Below are 16,349 nucleotides of genomic sequence, written 5' to 3'. Positions count from 1 at the left end.
GTTTGGTTTAAGAGTGATTTGGATCACAAACACAGTCCTGGAACAAAATATGCTCGTAATCCAAGGCACCACTGTACTTCAATGGTCAATTGAGATCAGTGCTGGATTTGCTCTGGGCTACAATCCTGCCACCAGAGATGGCTTGTTTATAGCTATTTAAATTCAGCTGTCAGCTTTGACAGCTGCATGTGAACAGCTGATTTGCAATGCTGGCTAAGCCATGTGCTGCTGTCATATATATAGGTCCCTTCATACGGTCTTTATCTCCCCCCACTGTGTGCGGCATCCGCATATAAGGTAACCCCTAACTTTAGAGCAGGTTTTTTTTTAGAAAAGAAAAAAAACAATAAATTTCTTTCAGAAGCAGGCTTTTTATATACCTCATACAAGCAGCTATCAGCCAGTGATTTACAGTCAGACTTTTGCCTAGGTGATATGTGGGCTTTTATTAGTTTACAAAGTGTTTAGATATACAGCAGAGCAGTTCGAAACCAAACACAATGTATTTTTTCAACTCCGACGGAAAGTGGCTTAACGCGATAGTTCTACAGTAACAAAATACAGGGAATAAAAGTATGTACAGCAGTATTCCTAAAACAATACCAAAACATAAAAACAAAAATGTAATGGGGGAAAAAAAAAAAAAAAAAAAGTATATATATATATATATATATATATATAAAAAGGAAACTTTAGTTATTTCAACGTCTTACAGATTTTTTCCAGGCGACTCTGAAAGGGGAAAAAAAAAAATAAGTTAGGAATATAAAGCATCGTTGTCTCATTCCTCTCACAGACTATTACACAAATGAAAGATACTTACTGATAAAAGTTTTATATTTTCCAACGCCTTCTGGTCAATATTGCGCAAATTTAAACCATCCATGTCATCAGTGGTCAGTCGAATATTCTGCAAGCAAATATTCTATAAAGATCAAATCCATTGATAACACAACCTGAGGGTCCATTTACACAGAAAGATTATCTGACAAAGATTTAAAGCCAAAGCCAGGAACAGACTATAAACATAGATCAGGTCATAAAGGAAAGCCTGAGATTTCTCCTCTTTTCAAGTCAATTCCTGGCTTTGGCTTCAAATCTTCGGCAGATAATCTTTCTGAGTAAATGGACCCTGAGACTTTTACATTATGAGATAAATGAAATAAAGACCCCAGAAGCCACAGTCACTGACCATGTTGTCCAACAAGAGAGATATGTTTACCTTTCCGTTTTCTGTTGGTAAATTGATGAACAGATCATTCATTCCTGCCAATGGGCTGCCATTAGCTGAGAAGGTATAGACTGGTTCTTGCATGGCTGGGGTCCTAAGTGCTGGAGTTTTAAATACCCTAAAAAATAAAAAATAAAATATAATATATATATATCATAAAAATGAAAGTCTGTCTGTCCTTCTGTCTGTCTGTCTCATATAGACTTCCAAACGCCTGAACCGTTTGACCCCAAATTTGGCACACAGATACATTGGGTGCCCAGGAAGGTTTTAGCGAAGGTCCCGTCCCCGCCAGATGTACAGGAGGGGAGGGGGAGGGGAAAGAGAGGCGCCCCATAGAGATGAATGGGAAAATCTCCACACTGCACACACATAATTAGCTGCAGCTGCCAAGAGAAAACGGCAGTTGGAGCCTTAGCAACCAATAGGATTACTGCTTTCATTTACACAGTACATGTATACAGGGCCCCCTACTCCATCTACACAGTACATGTATACAGGACATTACAGGTATACAGAACCCCCTACTCCTACTATACAGTACATTTATACAGGGCAGTATTACCAGCTGCTACTGCCCTAAGCGCTAAACCTGAGGACACCCCATCCTCACTCACCAATTAGCATCAGGATTGGTAGGTAATAGCTCCAGACATCACATTTAACACCGCCACACCAGACCTGACCAATACCGCCATACTGTGACTGGATAACACCGCCATACCAGACCAATACCGCCATACTGTGACTGGATAACCCAGCCACACCAGACCCGACCAATACTGCCATACCATACCAAATAACACCGCCACACCAGACCTGACCAATACCACCACATTGACTGGATAACAGTGCCATACCAGACCTGACCAATACCGCCACACTGACTGGATAACACTGCCATACCAGACCTGACCAATACCGCCATACTGTGACTGGATAACACTGCCATACCAGACATGACCAATATGGCCACACTGTGACTGGATAACACTGCCACACCAGACCTGACCAATACCACCATACTGTGACTGGATAACACTGCTATACCAGACCTGACCAATACCGCCACACTGACTGGATAACACTGCCATACCAGACCTGACCAATACCGCCATACTGTGACTGGATAACACTGCCATACCAGACATGACCAATATGGCCACACTGTGACTGGATAACACTGCCACACCAGACCTGACCAATACCACCATACTGTGACTGGATAACACTGCTATACCAGACCTGACCAATACCACCATACTGTGACTGGATAACACCGCCACACCAGACCTGACCAATACCACCATACTGTGACTGGTTAAGACTGCCAAAGCACCACCACCAATTCTATACTACAGGTATTCAGGACCCCAAAACTATACACTACAGGTATACAGCACCTCCACCAACTCTACTCTACTACAGGTCTACAGGGCCCCCTATACACACTGACACTTTATACCCGGGCAGCGCCGGGTAAATTTTCTATATTATATATATATATATATATATATATATATATATATATATATATATATATATATATATATATATATATATATATATATATATATATATATATATATATATACACATACACACACACATATATATATACACATACAAGTGAATGAACGTTAAGTATGGCATGTGGCTGCCCCCTTAGAGTATGTTCACGCTGAGTAAAACAGGCAGAAAGTTCCGCCATAGAATTCCGCCTGCCTCAGAGTCCCATAGCCTGTCTATGGGGGAGCACGCACTCCTCCGCTGCCGCGGCTCTGCGCTTAAGGAAGTGACAAGCGCCCTCCCATAGAGAAGAAGTGTCACATTGAGGCAGGCAGAACAGTGTTAACATACCCATAGGAATTATTGCCATAGGCCTATCACCGCTATTGGACAGATTAAACATTAAAAAGGAAGTGTCAGAGGGAAGAACTTACCGTCAATTACATTTTAGACATCTTAAGTGGGTAAGTACGAGTAAAAAACAGGGAAAGGGTGCAAGATGGGTCTTACATTAAACGTAGGATGATATTGGGAAGCGGAATAATTTAGAAAATTACAAGAAAATATACCCGGCGCTGTGCGGGTATAAAGTGTCAGTGTGTTAGATTTGTTCCAAGGGTGCACAGGAGGCCAATCTATGCCCCTTTTTTGTTTAAGGCGAAATCGCCAGGAGCCCTATATACCCGAACAGTTCTGCACTGTTTATGTAAGTTGTAGCTTATGCACATTAGAAATAAACTAAAAACTTTAAACATCCTAAATACCTAAAAGCCAAACTGAGATATCACGTGATCAGACTGTATACAGAGCCTGGTTATATACAACATTGGAAGTGTTATATACAGCCTGGTTATATACAACATTGTCAGTGTTATACACAGAGCCTGGTTATATACACAACACTGGCAGTGTTATACAGAGGTACTCCGGGCTATGTGTATTTTGAGTGTACGGCCGGGAAGGAGGTATATATAGATGCCGCTGGTCACTTACCTCCCTGGTTCCAGCGCCAGGTCCCAGATTGCGCAGCCCAGTTCTCCCGTCCGGTTGCCGCTTCCTAGTCTGAGCTGCGGCTTGAGACAAGACGTCTCAAGGCATCTCAGCCATTCAGCGGTCGTAGCTAAATGGCTGAGCTGCCTTAAGACATCACGTGATCGGCGGCTTCTATATTAACCCCCTCCCCGGCCGTACACTCAAAATACACATAGCCCGGAGTACCCCTTTAAATCTGTGCAAATTCTGTTGTGAATTTTATCATCCCTTCTGATTCCTTATGGTAATCCACCACATAAGTTGACCTTCTTCAAATTTAGAATTCCATACTAAAGATCAATTCCAGGCAGGAAAGCAATCTGTTGCAGATTTGCCATGTAAATTCATGCTGATTCTTGTCAATTACCTGGTATCAATTTTAGGCGTCATAAAAGGCGTACATCCCACCACTGAAGAGTCTGCCAGTCTGCTGTTGGATGGTGTTGCACGGGTCCTTTTACTGGTTCTGAAAAAGACAGCCATATTTTTAAAATATTAAATTGGTTTTGCCACTATAAACACTCACCCCTTATACAGGACAGGGCATGTGTAGGATTATAGGTTGTCCTACTGCTGGGACCCAAAGATCCCATCTGCACTGTCACTCCGGTCATTGGGGAGACTGCTGAGGATAGCATGGATTACCCTGCAAACGTTAGCAAGACAGCACAAAACAAAAACCTATGGATGGCGGGTAGCTGGAGAGAAAAGAATCGGAAGGCATTTTCCTATCACATTTATAATGCACTTCTGGCTGTAATATAGGTATGTGCACACTATGGAAAACACAGAGACTTCAAGCGGATCCTGACGCGTGACCTCGGCTTGAAGTTCCGCCCGTCCCATAGACTCAATGTTTGTGTGTCCATTAAACTCCAAAGCAGGGAGAGGGAACCGTGGCTCTTCAGCTGTTGTTAAACTACAACTCCTATCATGCCTGGAGAGCCAAGGTTCCCTACCCCTGCTCTAAAGCATTGCTATTAGGCAAAAAAAAAAAAACTTACCTCTTGCTAGTGGTACTTGCAGCAGAAATTCTCGCTTTCCTTGCAGTACCTAGCTTTTTTGTGGAAGCTTTAACCTGACAAAAGACAGAACAGAGAAGTTGCACATGAATAAATCTAATAAATACCAAGATACAGAAAATATGGCGTACTTTATTGTCAAGCTCCATGCTTCAGGTAAACAACTACCGTATAAAATTATTTATTAAGAATCAATTAGATTCTATTAGCCATTATCCCTTTGAGGTTGCTGTCACTTACTAAAGATGAGCACAACTCAAGCATGCTCTAGTCTGATCGCTCTGCATTTGCATCCCTAGAGTGTCTGGGAAAACATGGATACACCCACACACCATACCCATGTTTTTCCAGACTCCCTAGGCCTACATCCAACTTCTTCAGCTGCCAGTATTCAAATGCCGGACATTCGAACACTAATTTTACCATTTATCCCCCAATGATGCCGATCCGGCTACCCAGAGCTTCTAGTTTTCATCCAAACATGTAGAGGATGCCTGCTCAGCCTATCACTGGCCATGGGGGAGGACTCAGTCCCAAGTATGGGCAGACATAACCCAACACTCCACAAAAAACAAACAAACAAAAAAAAAAAAAAAAAAAAAAAAACTGTGCAGAACAATGTCTGCAGCAACCATCTAAAAACTTACATTTGTTTTTGGTCGGAGTGCACTGCTCACTGGGATATTCTCCACTATTTCTTCTATAGAATTTGCCTTTGTTTTCTTTCCTGTATGTAGCAATGCATGAGCAAGAAAAACAAATATTTTTTTAAAATATGTATAAGTAAAGAAACATTGTAAGAAAACGTACCCTTACAATATTGTTACCTACTCTATAACGATTTAAAATAGGTCCTTCAAAGTTGTTAAAAAAAAATCACGTATTTTGCCTTATATTGCCGCAGTCAACCTTAAAGTGGTTCTACAGGTGTAGAAAAACATGACTGCTTTCTTCCAGAAACTGTACTGCGGTCCTAAGTCTGAGAGGTTTCCCAGATCTGATGTCAGCGCTAAATTGTAATACTACACACAACCTGGACACAGTGCTGTTTTGCAAGTAAGTAGATATGTTTATATATAATCCTGGATAATTCAACTAAAGGACTGACCCCCTTCAAGAGATATATCGTTCTTTTGATGCACTGGGGAGCTATATGCTTGCCAAGATATTACTCATTTTTATTTTTTTGTCTTTAAAGGGGTAGTGCGGCTCGAAAAAATTATTCACAGACTAACACACATTACAAAGTTATACAACTCTGTAATGTATGTTATGTCTGTGAATGGCCCCCTTCCCCGTGTCCCACTACCCCCACCCGTGTACCCGGAAGTGTGGTGCGCTATACTCACCTGTCACGTGCCGACACCCGTCTCCGACCTTCAGCGAGTGACGTCTTCTTCGGGCAGACGGCGAACAGCTCCGACTGTCCCGAATGCCGGCCGCCCTCTGAAGCGTCATCCGATGCTCAGCCGCGATTGGCTGAGCATAACTGTGCTCAGCCAATCGCGGCTGAGCACAGTTGTGATGCGGCGGAGGGGGGACGGGCGGCAGCGACTTGGCCGTCCGTCCAAAGATGACATTTGGCACAAGATGGCGGACGGCCCTCGACAGGGATCAGGTAATGTATAGCGCACCACACTTCCGGGTACACGGGTGGGGGTGGTGGGACACAGGGACCGGGGCGATTCACAGACCTAACATACATTACAAAGTTGTATAACTTTGTAATGTGTGTTATTCTGTGAATAATTTCTGAGCGCCGCACTACCCCTTTATGTCAGCAATACGTATATAGGCTCCACTGGGCATCGGTAGTTGGAAAGGCCATTAATGTTCTGGAAGTAAAGGGCTTTAAATCTTTAAAAAAAAGGAAAAAAAAAAAAAAAAAAAAAAAAAGATATTATATTATATATTTACTACACACACATACACATATTTTTACACACATTAATTAGAAGTCCCACTGGGGGACTTGTAATACAACCACACTGACCTATATAGATATAGATCAGTGTAGTATACATAATACAGCACTAATCCATTAGATCAGTGCTGTATTAGTCTGGTCTGCAGCAGACCAGAAACATTGATTGCCGAGCCAGGATCAGTGTCATTCTGATGTCGAGGGGATCTCCCACTCTGCGATCACATTGTTCAATGTGAATAATAAAATCCAGTATACACTAAAAATATAAACTGACCTTTCCTGGCAGGCTTAAAAGGTGTTTGAGAAACACTCGATGCCACTTGGTCCATGTCCGCATTTACCTATACCAAAGAAACCAGGAGAGGACGCTTTAGTGTAACTATTAGAGATATAGATATATATATATATATAGATATATATATATATATATATATATATATATATATATATATATATATATATATATATATATATATATATATTACACACTTCAACATCAAGTGACCTCTATCCCGTAACAGAAGGAGAATGCTATTCCCTGACACTATGCCAAAAGTATATGCAGCTGTTAACATCACAAGTTAAACCGTTCAAAAAAAAGTGTTAAAAGCACAAAAAAAAAAATTATATAAAACACTATTACCGAAAATCTCAATTTAGAGCCCAAGTGAAAAGACGTTTAATTGGCTATGGCCGGCGCACACAACGCTTTCCAGTGCGAGGATTACAGGTTTATCTAAAGAAGGCTAATTACTTCAGACAAGTAATGTGTGATTGTAATAGCTTTTAGGGCAGCTACATTATAACTTAAGATCTGGCCCGAGCATGCCGGGGAACGTTATATCCATTATAAAGAACTAAAATTAGCTGGCCACATCATAATAGCTGATAATTGGCCGGTATCAACCTTAATTATTGTCAAACCTCACACCGCACTGTGTAGAAGCCTGTACGGGGGAGGGTGAAAGTTACGGAAGGAATATTCAATACACCACAATACAGAAGGCCAGCCATACTAAAACTTTTACGGAAACACTTTCTGTCACCAACTAATAAGAGTACAAGAGCACAATAGGAGGGCGTACGGTACCCCCCAACTGGCCTATTCTACAGCAGACATCTCACCTGGCATCATACATTACTAGGTAGATGCACGAGGCCGATTAGTCACTTTGGCCAAGCTGTGAAAATGCAGGACGGCTTTGTACGTGTGCACCACCAGATGTCACATTCTTACTTTGCCATGTAGAAATGGGATATACAGGGAAACAAGCCTTAAAAGGGGTACCTCCCTGGTTCCAGCGCCGGGTCCCGGACCTCGCCGCCCTGTTCTCCTGTCCGGCTGCTGCTTCCTGGTCTGAGCTGTGGCTTGAAATGTGACGTCTCAAGGCAGCTCAGCCATTTAGCGGTTGTAGCGGAGTCCCACCTTGGCCGCTAAATGACTGAGCTGCCTTGAGACCTCAAGTCTCAAACCACAGCTCAGACCAGGAAGCGGCAGCTGGACAGGAGACCGGGGCGGCACGATCCAGGACCCGGCGCTGGAATCGGGGAGGTAAGTGACCGGCGGCCTCTTTATCCACTCCCTCCCTGGTCGTACACTTAAAATGACTAGTAGTAGTAATAATTAATTAATAAATAATAATACTAAAATAATAATACTAATAACTATATCGTATTTTACGGCATACAAGTTTTTTAACCCCGAAAATTCTTAGAAGTCAGGCGTAGTCTTATACGCCGGAAAATACTGTATATAATATTTTTTTTTATATCTATATACAGATTCATAACTCTAGACCGTATAATACCGATGTGTAAAAGGTACCTTCCTGCGATATGAGCCATACTTGTCGTCAACTGACTTTAGCCTAAACAGAACACGGATGTCTGAACAGGCCAGGGGCTTCTATCAGATATTACTCTACATCCAGGACTGTGCCCAAATCCATGAACAATCTCCATCCTTCAGACCTCCTTGCTATGTACTGTAGGTGCCCCTAATGTCAGCATATTAGTAACTTTTACCGACTGCCCAGGTATGGTTTGTAACAATAGATACAATAGACTCGAAATTAAAGAACGTCAGCGTGAAAAGCTGTTGTGATGAATCTATGTAGAGGGAGAGATAAATCCCCAGCCGTCTATCGCAGTTGCAGAGTTTGCCTTTGACTTACCATTGCAGCTGCCTCCAGAGCTTTTAGGCAGCCTCCTTTGGCTGGAAAAGCGGGAAAAAGAAAAAAAAAAAAGTTACAGCATCTTACTCTATAACCTCTATAAAAGTATGCAAAAAAATAAGTTTTACACATTAAGGCCATGTTTCCAGTGTGAGACACCGGCTGTTCAGTGACCCGGCCGGTGTCAGAGAAGATCATCCCGGCCGGTGTGAGAGTCTGACTGCAGACATAAAGCGATTTGTTTCAGTATTAGGGCCTATTCACAATGAACAAAAGCTTCAGCATTCCAAGTGGAGCCCACGCCGCTTAAATTCCACCTGTCCCATTGTTTCAAGGGGATTTTTCGTGCGCCTCCGCTCTCTGCCCAAAAAATGTCAAGTGTTTGGACAAAGAGAGGAGGCGCACGAAAAAAATCCCATTGAAACAACGGGACAGGAAGAATTTCAAACGGCGACGGCTCTACTTGGAATTCTAATACTTTTGCTCAGTGTGAACAGGCCCTTACTGTAAATTCGATCATCTCTAATCACAACCGCTGTTTAATTCTTAAAGTGTCACTGTCGTAATTTTTTTTTTTTTTGCAGAAATCAATAGTACAGGCAATTTTTAAAAACTTTGAAATTGGGTTTATCAGGCAAATATGCCATTATCTGCATTCAAAAAGACTTTTCCCAGGTCCCCCCTCCCTCCTCTCTCTCACCCACTGCTCATTATCAGGAAATCTCGACTCTTTTACATCAGTCGAGCCCTGTGTTACCTATGGAGAGGGGAGGGGGGAGATTAGTCACCAGCAGAGAACAAAGGATTACACAGCGGGAGCTGTATTCAGAGGTCAGTGCTGACTTGAGAGGCGATAGCCTGGTGATAGGGCAACAAAGAGTTAATTTACAGCCACATCTCCCCCCACCCCTCTCCATAAGAGAACCATGAAGACAGGGGGGAGAGCTGCAAACTGCTTTTTCATGATAAAAATGCATTTTTTTTGGCTAACAAGTTACAAATTTTCTTAATATCGCCTGTACTATTAATTTAAACGACAGTGACACTTTAAAGAAAATGCAATTCTAAACATCCCATTAGAGGAATCATAAGTCACAGACATCTATTACAAGAAGAGGAGTGATCACTGAGACAGGGGACTTACCAAACACATCCAGCCAGCACATCTCTCTGATAGCGACAGGGAGCTTGATGAGCTCAATATTGTACAAGCTATCCACTTCCTTTAGAGTGCTCGCAACGTTGGCTTTTAATTCCTCCACTATGGTCTTCACTGCAAAGAGAATATGGTAAAAGGGACATGATACCATTATTGTATAGTTGAGCCCAAACACAAGCATATGCAGGTTGACACAGATTTTCTAATGAGAAAAAAAAAAAAAAATTTATAGCAGATCCACTTTAGGCTGGGGCTTGCATCAGGGGACAGGACTGTGGGGGGTAATCTCTTTATAGCTTTAACCCCTCTCTCCCCGGACAGAGTGCTGCTATACTGTGTCCACATCTGCCCTGCTCATTCCTTCATGCTCCCTGCAGTCTCTATCAGTCCTTGTGTTTCCCATCCTCTCCATTCCTGCTATAATGTGCTTGCACTCACACTCAGCTATACACACTGTTGCTATAATGTGCTTGCACTCACACTCAGCTATACACACTGCTGCTATAATGATTATAAAATGATTTTTGGGGTGTGGAACCAATTGTCTACATTTCAATGATTTCTTATGGGAAAATTTGCTTTGGTATAAGAGTGGATTTGGATTTATATACATATACACACATACTTTTTTTTAATGAAATCCTTTTTTTCGCAATTAATTATTAATAAAATAGCCCTATTGTGAGTCTTAAAATGGTTTTAGTTTTTCACCTATAGGGTTGTATGGCATGTAATTTTTTCCGCCATGCTATCTAGTTTTTATTATTAGGAATATTTCTGTAGATTGGCTGTTTTGATCACTTTTTTATATATAATGTAACAAAAAAAGGAGAAAAAAAAACTGCAATCATGGCGCTTTTTCCCTCTTTTCGTTTACGCCATTCACCATACGGGACGTTGATTATTTTATTAGATCGGACAATTACGCACGCTACGGTATATGAGATGTTTATTTAATTATTTTTATATGTTTTATTTATATAATGGAATAGGGGGGTGATTTTAACTTTTATTGGGGATGGGGCACTTTTAAAAACATTTTCACTTTTTTTTTTAAACAAATTTTAAGTCCCCCTGGGGGACTATTACATGTAATCATCAGATTGCATACACTGATCACTGCTATGCCATAGGCATAGCATTGATCAGTGTTATAGGCCTGTGGCAGACTGAATAAGCAGATCGCCGATCAGACAGCACGGAGGAAGGTAAGAGACCTCTATTAAAATGATCGGCACCCCCGCAGTCACACTGAGTCCCGATTGGTAAGTGACAGAAGCAGCTTCTGCCACTTCCACACGATTGCGTGGCATGCAAGGGGTTAATGACAGGTTGCAGTGTTAACGCTGCAGCCGTCATTAACGGTGAGGGCCCCCACCTGCTATGAAGCGCGCTCCACTCCCTAGAGCTCCCTAGAGTCCCAGGACGTAAATGTACGTCCAGGGTCGTCTGGTGACAGACTTCCATTACGTACGTTTACGTCCAGGATCGTCTAGGGGTTAAACGGCAAATGATGGCCGTTATTTTAGAAGCCATCCACTCAATTACAACAATGTGTGAGCATAGCCTTCCTGTGCGTTCAATCCATTGCTGGTTTTAGCTGCAAAATACTGAGCAAAAATACTGTGTGAGAGCATAGCCTGAAATCACTTCACACTTTAAAATGACAGTATCACTTTAAACCAGGGATGGGGAGCTGCCTAGGCATGATGGGAATTGTAGTTCTGCAACAGCTGGAAGTCCAAAGGTTCCCCAATATCAGATGTCCTATGTAGAGTATATCTGGAGGAAACCAGCTCTGTATAACACAGTCTTGTATGGCAGTACAGACAGGGTACGGACATGTGCACGAAATCTTACGCAAGAAGAATAAATTAAAGGGAATCTGTCAGGTCCGTACCAGGTACAGAGCTGCAGATGCAGGCTGATAGATGGTAGGGAGATAAAACAAGTGATGCTTTGATGTCTTTGCCATTTGATGCCACTGGCATTTTTCCTTGGAAGCTGAAGTGCCACACCTAGTCATAGTCCTACCTGGTAGGGACCTGAAAAAAAGAAGTTTAAAGTGACTACCAGCAGGCCCAGGCTGAAGCACTGGAGGCGGGCCGAGCCACCCTTAGTGGGAGGACGCCCCCACCCCTCTATGATAGGGTTCCATTGACTCTAATGGAGTCACGTCATGGAGGGGCTAGAGTTTCTTCCCACTAAGGGTGGGTCGCCTCCATTGCTTCAGCCTGGGCCTGGTGGTACAGTCACTTTAACCCCTTCAAGACCAAGCCTATTTGCACCTAAAAGACCGGGCTCATTTTTCAAAATCTGACCTGTCTCACTTTATGCTCTTATAGCTCAGTGATGCTTTAACGTATGCTAGCGATTCTGAGATTGTTTTTTCGTCACATATGGCACTTTATATAAGTGGCAAAATTTGGTCACTACTTTGTGTGTTTTTTGTGAAAAACATCAAAATATCATGAAAAATTTAAAAAAAAAAATGCATTTTGTGAACTTTGAAATTCTCTGCTTCTAAAAAAAGAAAGTCGTATCACATAAATTAGTTACTAAGTCACATTACTGATATGTCCTCTTTATTCTTTATTCTGGCTTCATTTCATAAACATATTTTACTGTTATAGGGTGTAACAGGACTTAGATATTTATCAGCAAATTACCACATTTTCGTGAAAGTTTCCAAAACTGATTTTTTTTTTTAGGGACCAGTTCTTTTTTTAAGTTGATTTAGGAGGCTTGTATACTGGAACCCCCCATAAGTGACCCCATTTTGGAAACTACACACCTTAAAGAATTAATCTAGGGATATAATGAGCATTTTAACCCTACAGGGGCTGGAGGAAAGTATTCACCATTAGGCCGTAAAAAAATTGAAAAATTAAAATTTTCCAATAATATATACGTTTAGATTAAAGTTTCTCATTTTCAAAAGGAACACGAGAGAAAAAGCACCCCAAAATTTGTAACACGGGTTCTCTTGAGTACGGTACCCCATATGTGGGTGTAAACCACTGTATGGGCACACAGCGGGGCTCAGAAGGAAAGGAGCGCCAATTAGCTTTTTCATGGTGCGTTCACACCTACAGGATCTGCAGCTGATTTTCTGCAGATTTCATTTAAATAACTAAACACAGCATCAAATCTGCTGCAGATCCTGTAGGTGTGAACGCATCCTCAATGCAGATTTTGCTGAAGAAGTTTCTGAGCGCCAGGTGGGTTTGCAGCGCCCCTGTAGTGCCAGCAGAGTAAAATCTCGCTATAAGTCACCCCATTTTGGAAAGTGCACCCCTCAAGGAATTCATTTTGGGGTGTGGTGAGCATTTTGACCCCACAGGTATTAGAGGAAAGTATTCAAAAGTAGACAGTAAAAATGAAAAAACTCAAGATTTTACACGGTGGGGGGAGATGAAATACAGCGGCGGTCACTAAGGGGTTAATGGGGGTCAGCTGCAGGATCGCTTGATCTTATCCAAAAGGCCAAGAAGCGATTCCGTCCTTACCTTGACTATCAAAGTCCTTGATGAAGGAAGCCAGCTTCTCATTTTTCATAGCCCGAGTCTTCTGTCCACGGTTGGTTCTTTTCCTTCCTGGAGCCATGATAACAAACGGCCCTAAAAAAAAAAAAAAAAAAAAAAAAAAAGGGAGCGAGAGGATTTGAGTTAATTTATTATATATTAAACTACTCACATGACTAACCCTGTCTCTCTGGTGACATAGTGGACGGGTGCTGCTGGATTATGGTACCGCACTCCTCCTCATAGTAGCGGCAATGGGTGCTTGAATGGAAAGCGTTATTTAACCCCTTAACAAAACAGGGCACACATGTACGCTGAGGGGCCATTGTGATCCCTGCTGCTATGCGCCGCGGCAGTTGGCGAGCATGGTCCGACCGCTAATAAGTCATTTAAATGCAACTGTCAAAGCTGACAGCTGCATTTAAATGGCTGTTTTCTTCCATACCTGGTGGTCTAGAGGGGGGGGGGAAGCAAGCACTATGTGCAGGAAAAAAAAAAAATTGAAAATTGGCTTTGTCCTTAAGGGGTTAAAGCGAATGTACCAGCAGGTGCATTGCTTTAAGATCTTTGCATTAAAAGGGAACCAATCAGGCTGATATGGTTCCCTAAACCTCTGTATAAAGCTCCTGCAGCAGCCGCAGCATGAGCTGTATATGCGAAAAAAAGTAGTTTAATCACCTGGGTGTGTGACAGACACAGGTGGGGGGGTAGTCATCTGGGCGACTCCCCGTCTAGTCACTACTCTCTGCCTGTCAATCATCCTCTCAGAGCGCCCTGACCGGCAGAGAGCGGTGACTAGATACGGGGGCGGGGAGCCGCCCAGATGACTACCTCCCCACCTGTGCCCATCACGCACCCAGGCGATTAGACAGCTTTTTTTCAGGTATACAGCCAGTACATGCCACAGGCTGCTCAGAAGCTGTATACAGCGGTTTAGGAAACCATGTCAGCCTGATTGGTTCCCTTTAATAGACTGGAGCGGGGATGCCGATGCTGCAGCCTTCCTCAAAGTTAGTTTTGGTGACAGTGCCCTTATAATGGGAAGCAGTCACTGATAGAATACATAACGCTGCTTATGCACTCTCTTAGGGCCAGTTCACACGGCGTAATTCCGCAGCGGAGCTCTCCGCCGTGGAATCCTGCTGCGCTCAGTGTGCTGCTTTGAGCGAATGGGAGAGCGCGCGCTGGTCCGCTTCCTCTCCTCTCAAAGAACATGTTAGTTCTTTGAGCGGAGAGCGGCGGTAGCAGAGGAGCGCACGCCCTCTCCATTCACTTGCGGCAGGATTCCACGGCAGAAATCTACACCACGGAATTCCGACGATTTTGCTCAGTGTGAACTGGCCCTTAGGGTTATCAGTGTGCCGTCCTCCCTAGAAGAAAATGTTGTATTATTTTGACGTTAGAGGCGGGGACTAGTTGCCGCTCTCTGGAGGGAGGATTGACAGGCCTGGTAGAAGCCCCTTTGCCTGTCAATCATGTCTGCAGAGCGCACTGACAGGCAGAAAGCGGCAACTAGTTGCGGACTAGCCCCTGGCTCTCTCCCTGCATCGCGTGCCGGAATCAAACGTTTTCTCCTATACACCTCCTAAGAGCATCGTACACCCAGTATAGTAATGCTGCGTTTACACGGAACGATTATCGTTCGAATATGCACGATAACGATCAAATTCGAACGATAATCGTACGTGTAAACACTGCGAACGATCAAATCGTTCATTTTGATCTTACATGTTCTTAAATCGACGTTCGCAAGAAAAAATTCGCAGATCGTTACGTGTTAACAGTCGTTCACCAATTTAACCTAAGTGCGAGATAGGCTTAAGCGATCGCAAAACGATATATCGTTCCGTCTAAACGCGGATCGTTATAAAAAAAAATAAAAAAAATTGTTACTTCGAAATCGTTAATCGTACGAACGGGCGAATTATCGCTCTGTGTAAACGCAGCATAAGAGAACACTGATCTGCTAGGGACCTATTTATAAAGGACATGAACTATTTCAATATATTTGCAAATAGTTGGAAAAATCTCTTTAAATAAACAATGATTAAAGGGGTAGGCCACCAAAAAATGTCTTTCAAATCAACTGATGCCGGAGATTTGTAATTTACTTTTAAAAAAAAAAAAAAAAAAACTCAAGTCTTTCAGTACTCATCAGCTGATGTATGTCCTGCAGGAAGTGGTGTATTCTTCCCCGTCTGTAGAGCAGGAGGTTTTCTATGTAGATTTGCTGCTGCTCTGGACAGTTCCTGACATGGACAGAGGTGGCAGCAGAGAGCACTGTGTCAGACTGGAGAGAATACACCACTTCCTGCAGGACATACAGCAGCTGATAAGTACTGGAAGACTTGGAATTTTGTTGTAGAAGTAAATCACAAATCTCTGGCAACAAAGAAACTATTTTTTAACTACCTCTTTAATTCCCTCCTATAGGTTTCCTTTGAAGTAAACACGTTATGTTTAGTCTCTATGGGGGAAAGTGCAGCAACGTACGAGCCCCATGCATAAAACTCGTTAGTCTATATCAGCCTTACCGTTTATAGCTAGAACAATAATCCTCACACCGCGTACACCGCCGTTACACCCGGAGCTCTCCTCTCACCGAGCCGCCGTTCAGCAAAACCGGAAACCAACAGGGCAAATTCAAACTCAGCCGCCGCCGGCGCGCAGCCAATCGCTAGCCTTTAAGTGCGTCACGTGCCGCACTCTGTGGGAGGCCAATAGGATCACAGAACGTAAGGACGCGGCCATGTTGTGGATGTCACGCATTT

The 16,349-nt window shown here is 42.8% G+C and overlaps 1 protein-coding gene across 2 annotated transcripts; it reads right to left on the bottom strand.

The window, feature by feature from the left end:
* Positions 1 to 372: 372 nt before the first annotated feature.
* On the bottom strand, positions 373 to 16,262 carry CDCA8 (cell division cycle associated 8). Of its 2 annotated transcripts, none has more exons than XM_069972667.1 (11): positions 15,991 to 16,091; positions 13,564 to 13,674; positions 10,040 to 10,168; positions 8,896 to 8,936; positions 6,996 to 7,062; positions 5,442 to 5,521; positions 4,777 to 4,850; positions 4,140 to 4,238; positions 1,223 to 1,349; positions 824 to 910; positions 373 to 732 (listed from the first exon to the last, which is right to left on the bottom strand). In XM_069972667.1, exons 2-11 carry the CDS (start codon positions 13,658 to 13,660, stop codon positions 697 to 699), a joined length of 837 nt encoding a protein of 278 aa, XP_069828768.1. In that variant the 5' UTR covers positions 13,661 to 13,674; positions 15,991 to 16,091; the 3' UTR covers positions 373 to 696. The 2 variants fall into 2 exon arrangements, with proteins under 2 accessions (XP_069828768.1, XP_069828767.1); XM_069972666.1 differs by lacking the exon at positions 15,991 to 16,091 and adding an exon at positions 16,113 to 16,262 and having other exon boundaries at positions 374 to 732.
* Between the last annotated feature and the right edge of the window lie 87 nt (positions 16,263 to 16,349).

The sequence above is a fragment of the Dendropsophus ebraccatus genome, chromosome 5 (assembly GCF_027789765.1).
Source record: "Dendropsophus ebraccatus isolate aDenEbr1 chromosome 5, aDenEbr1.pat, whole genome shotgun sequence".
NCBI lineage: Eukaryota > Metazoa > Chordata > Amphibia > Anura > Hylidae > Dendropsophus > Dendropsophus ebraccatus.
Note: the sequence above shows the minus strand (reverse complement) of the source record. Positions and strands in the feature narration are given on the sequence as shown.

Excerpts from the sequence above, each read along its gene's own strand:
- CDCA8 (XM_069972666.1), bottom strand. The coding sequence starts at position 13,660 with ATGGCTCCAGGAAGGAAAAGAACCAACCGTGGACAGAAGACTCGGGCT. Across the intron at positions 1,350-4,139 it reads ACGCCTAAAATTGATACCAG|GGTATTTAAAACTCCAGCAC; the intron begins GTAATTGACAAG and ends TTTATTTTTTAG. Across the intron at positions 911-1,222 it reads TACCAACAGAAAACGGAAAG|AATATTCGACTGACCACTGA; the intron begins GTAAACATATCT and ends ATTTGCTTGCAG.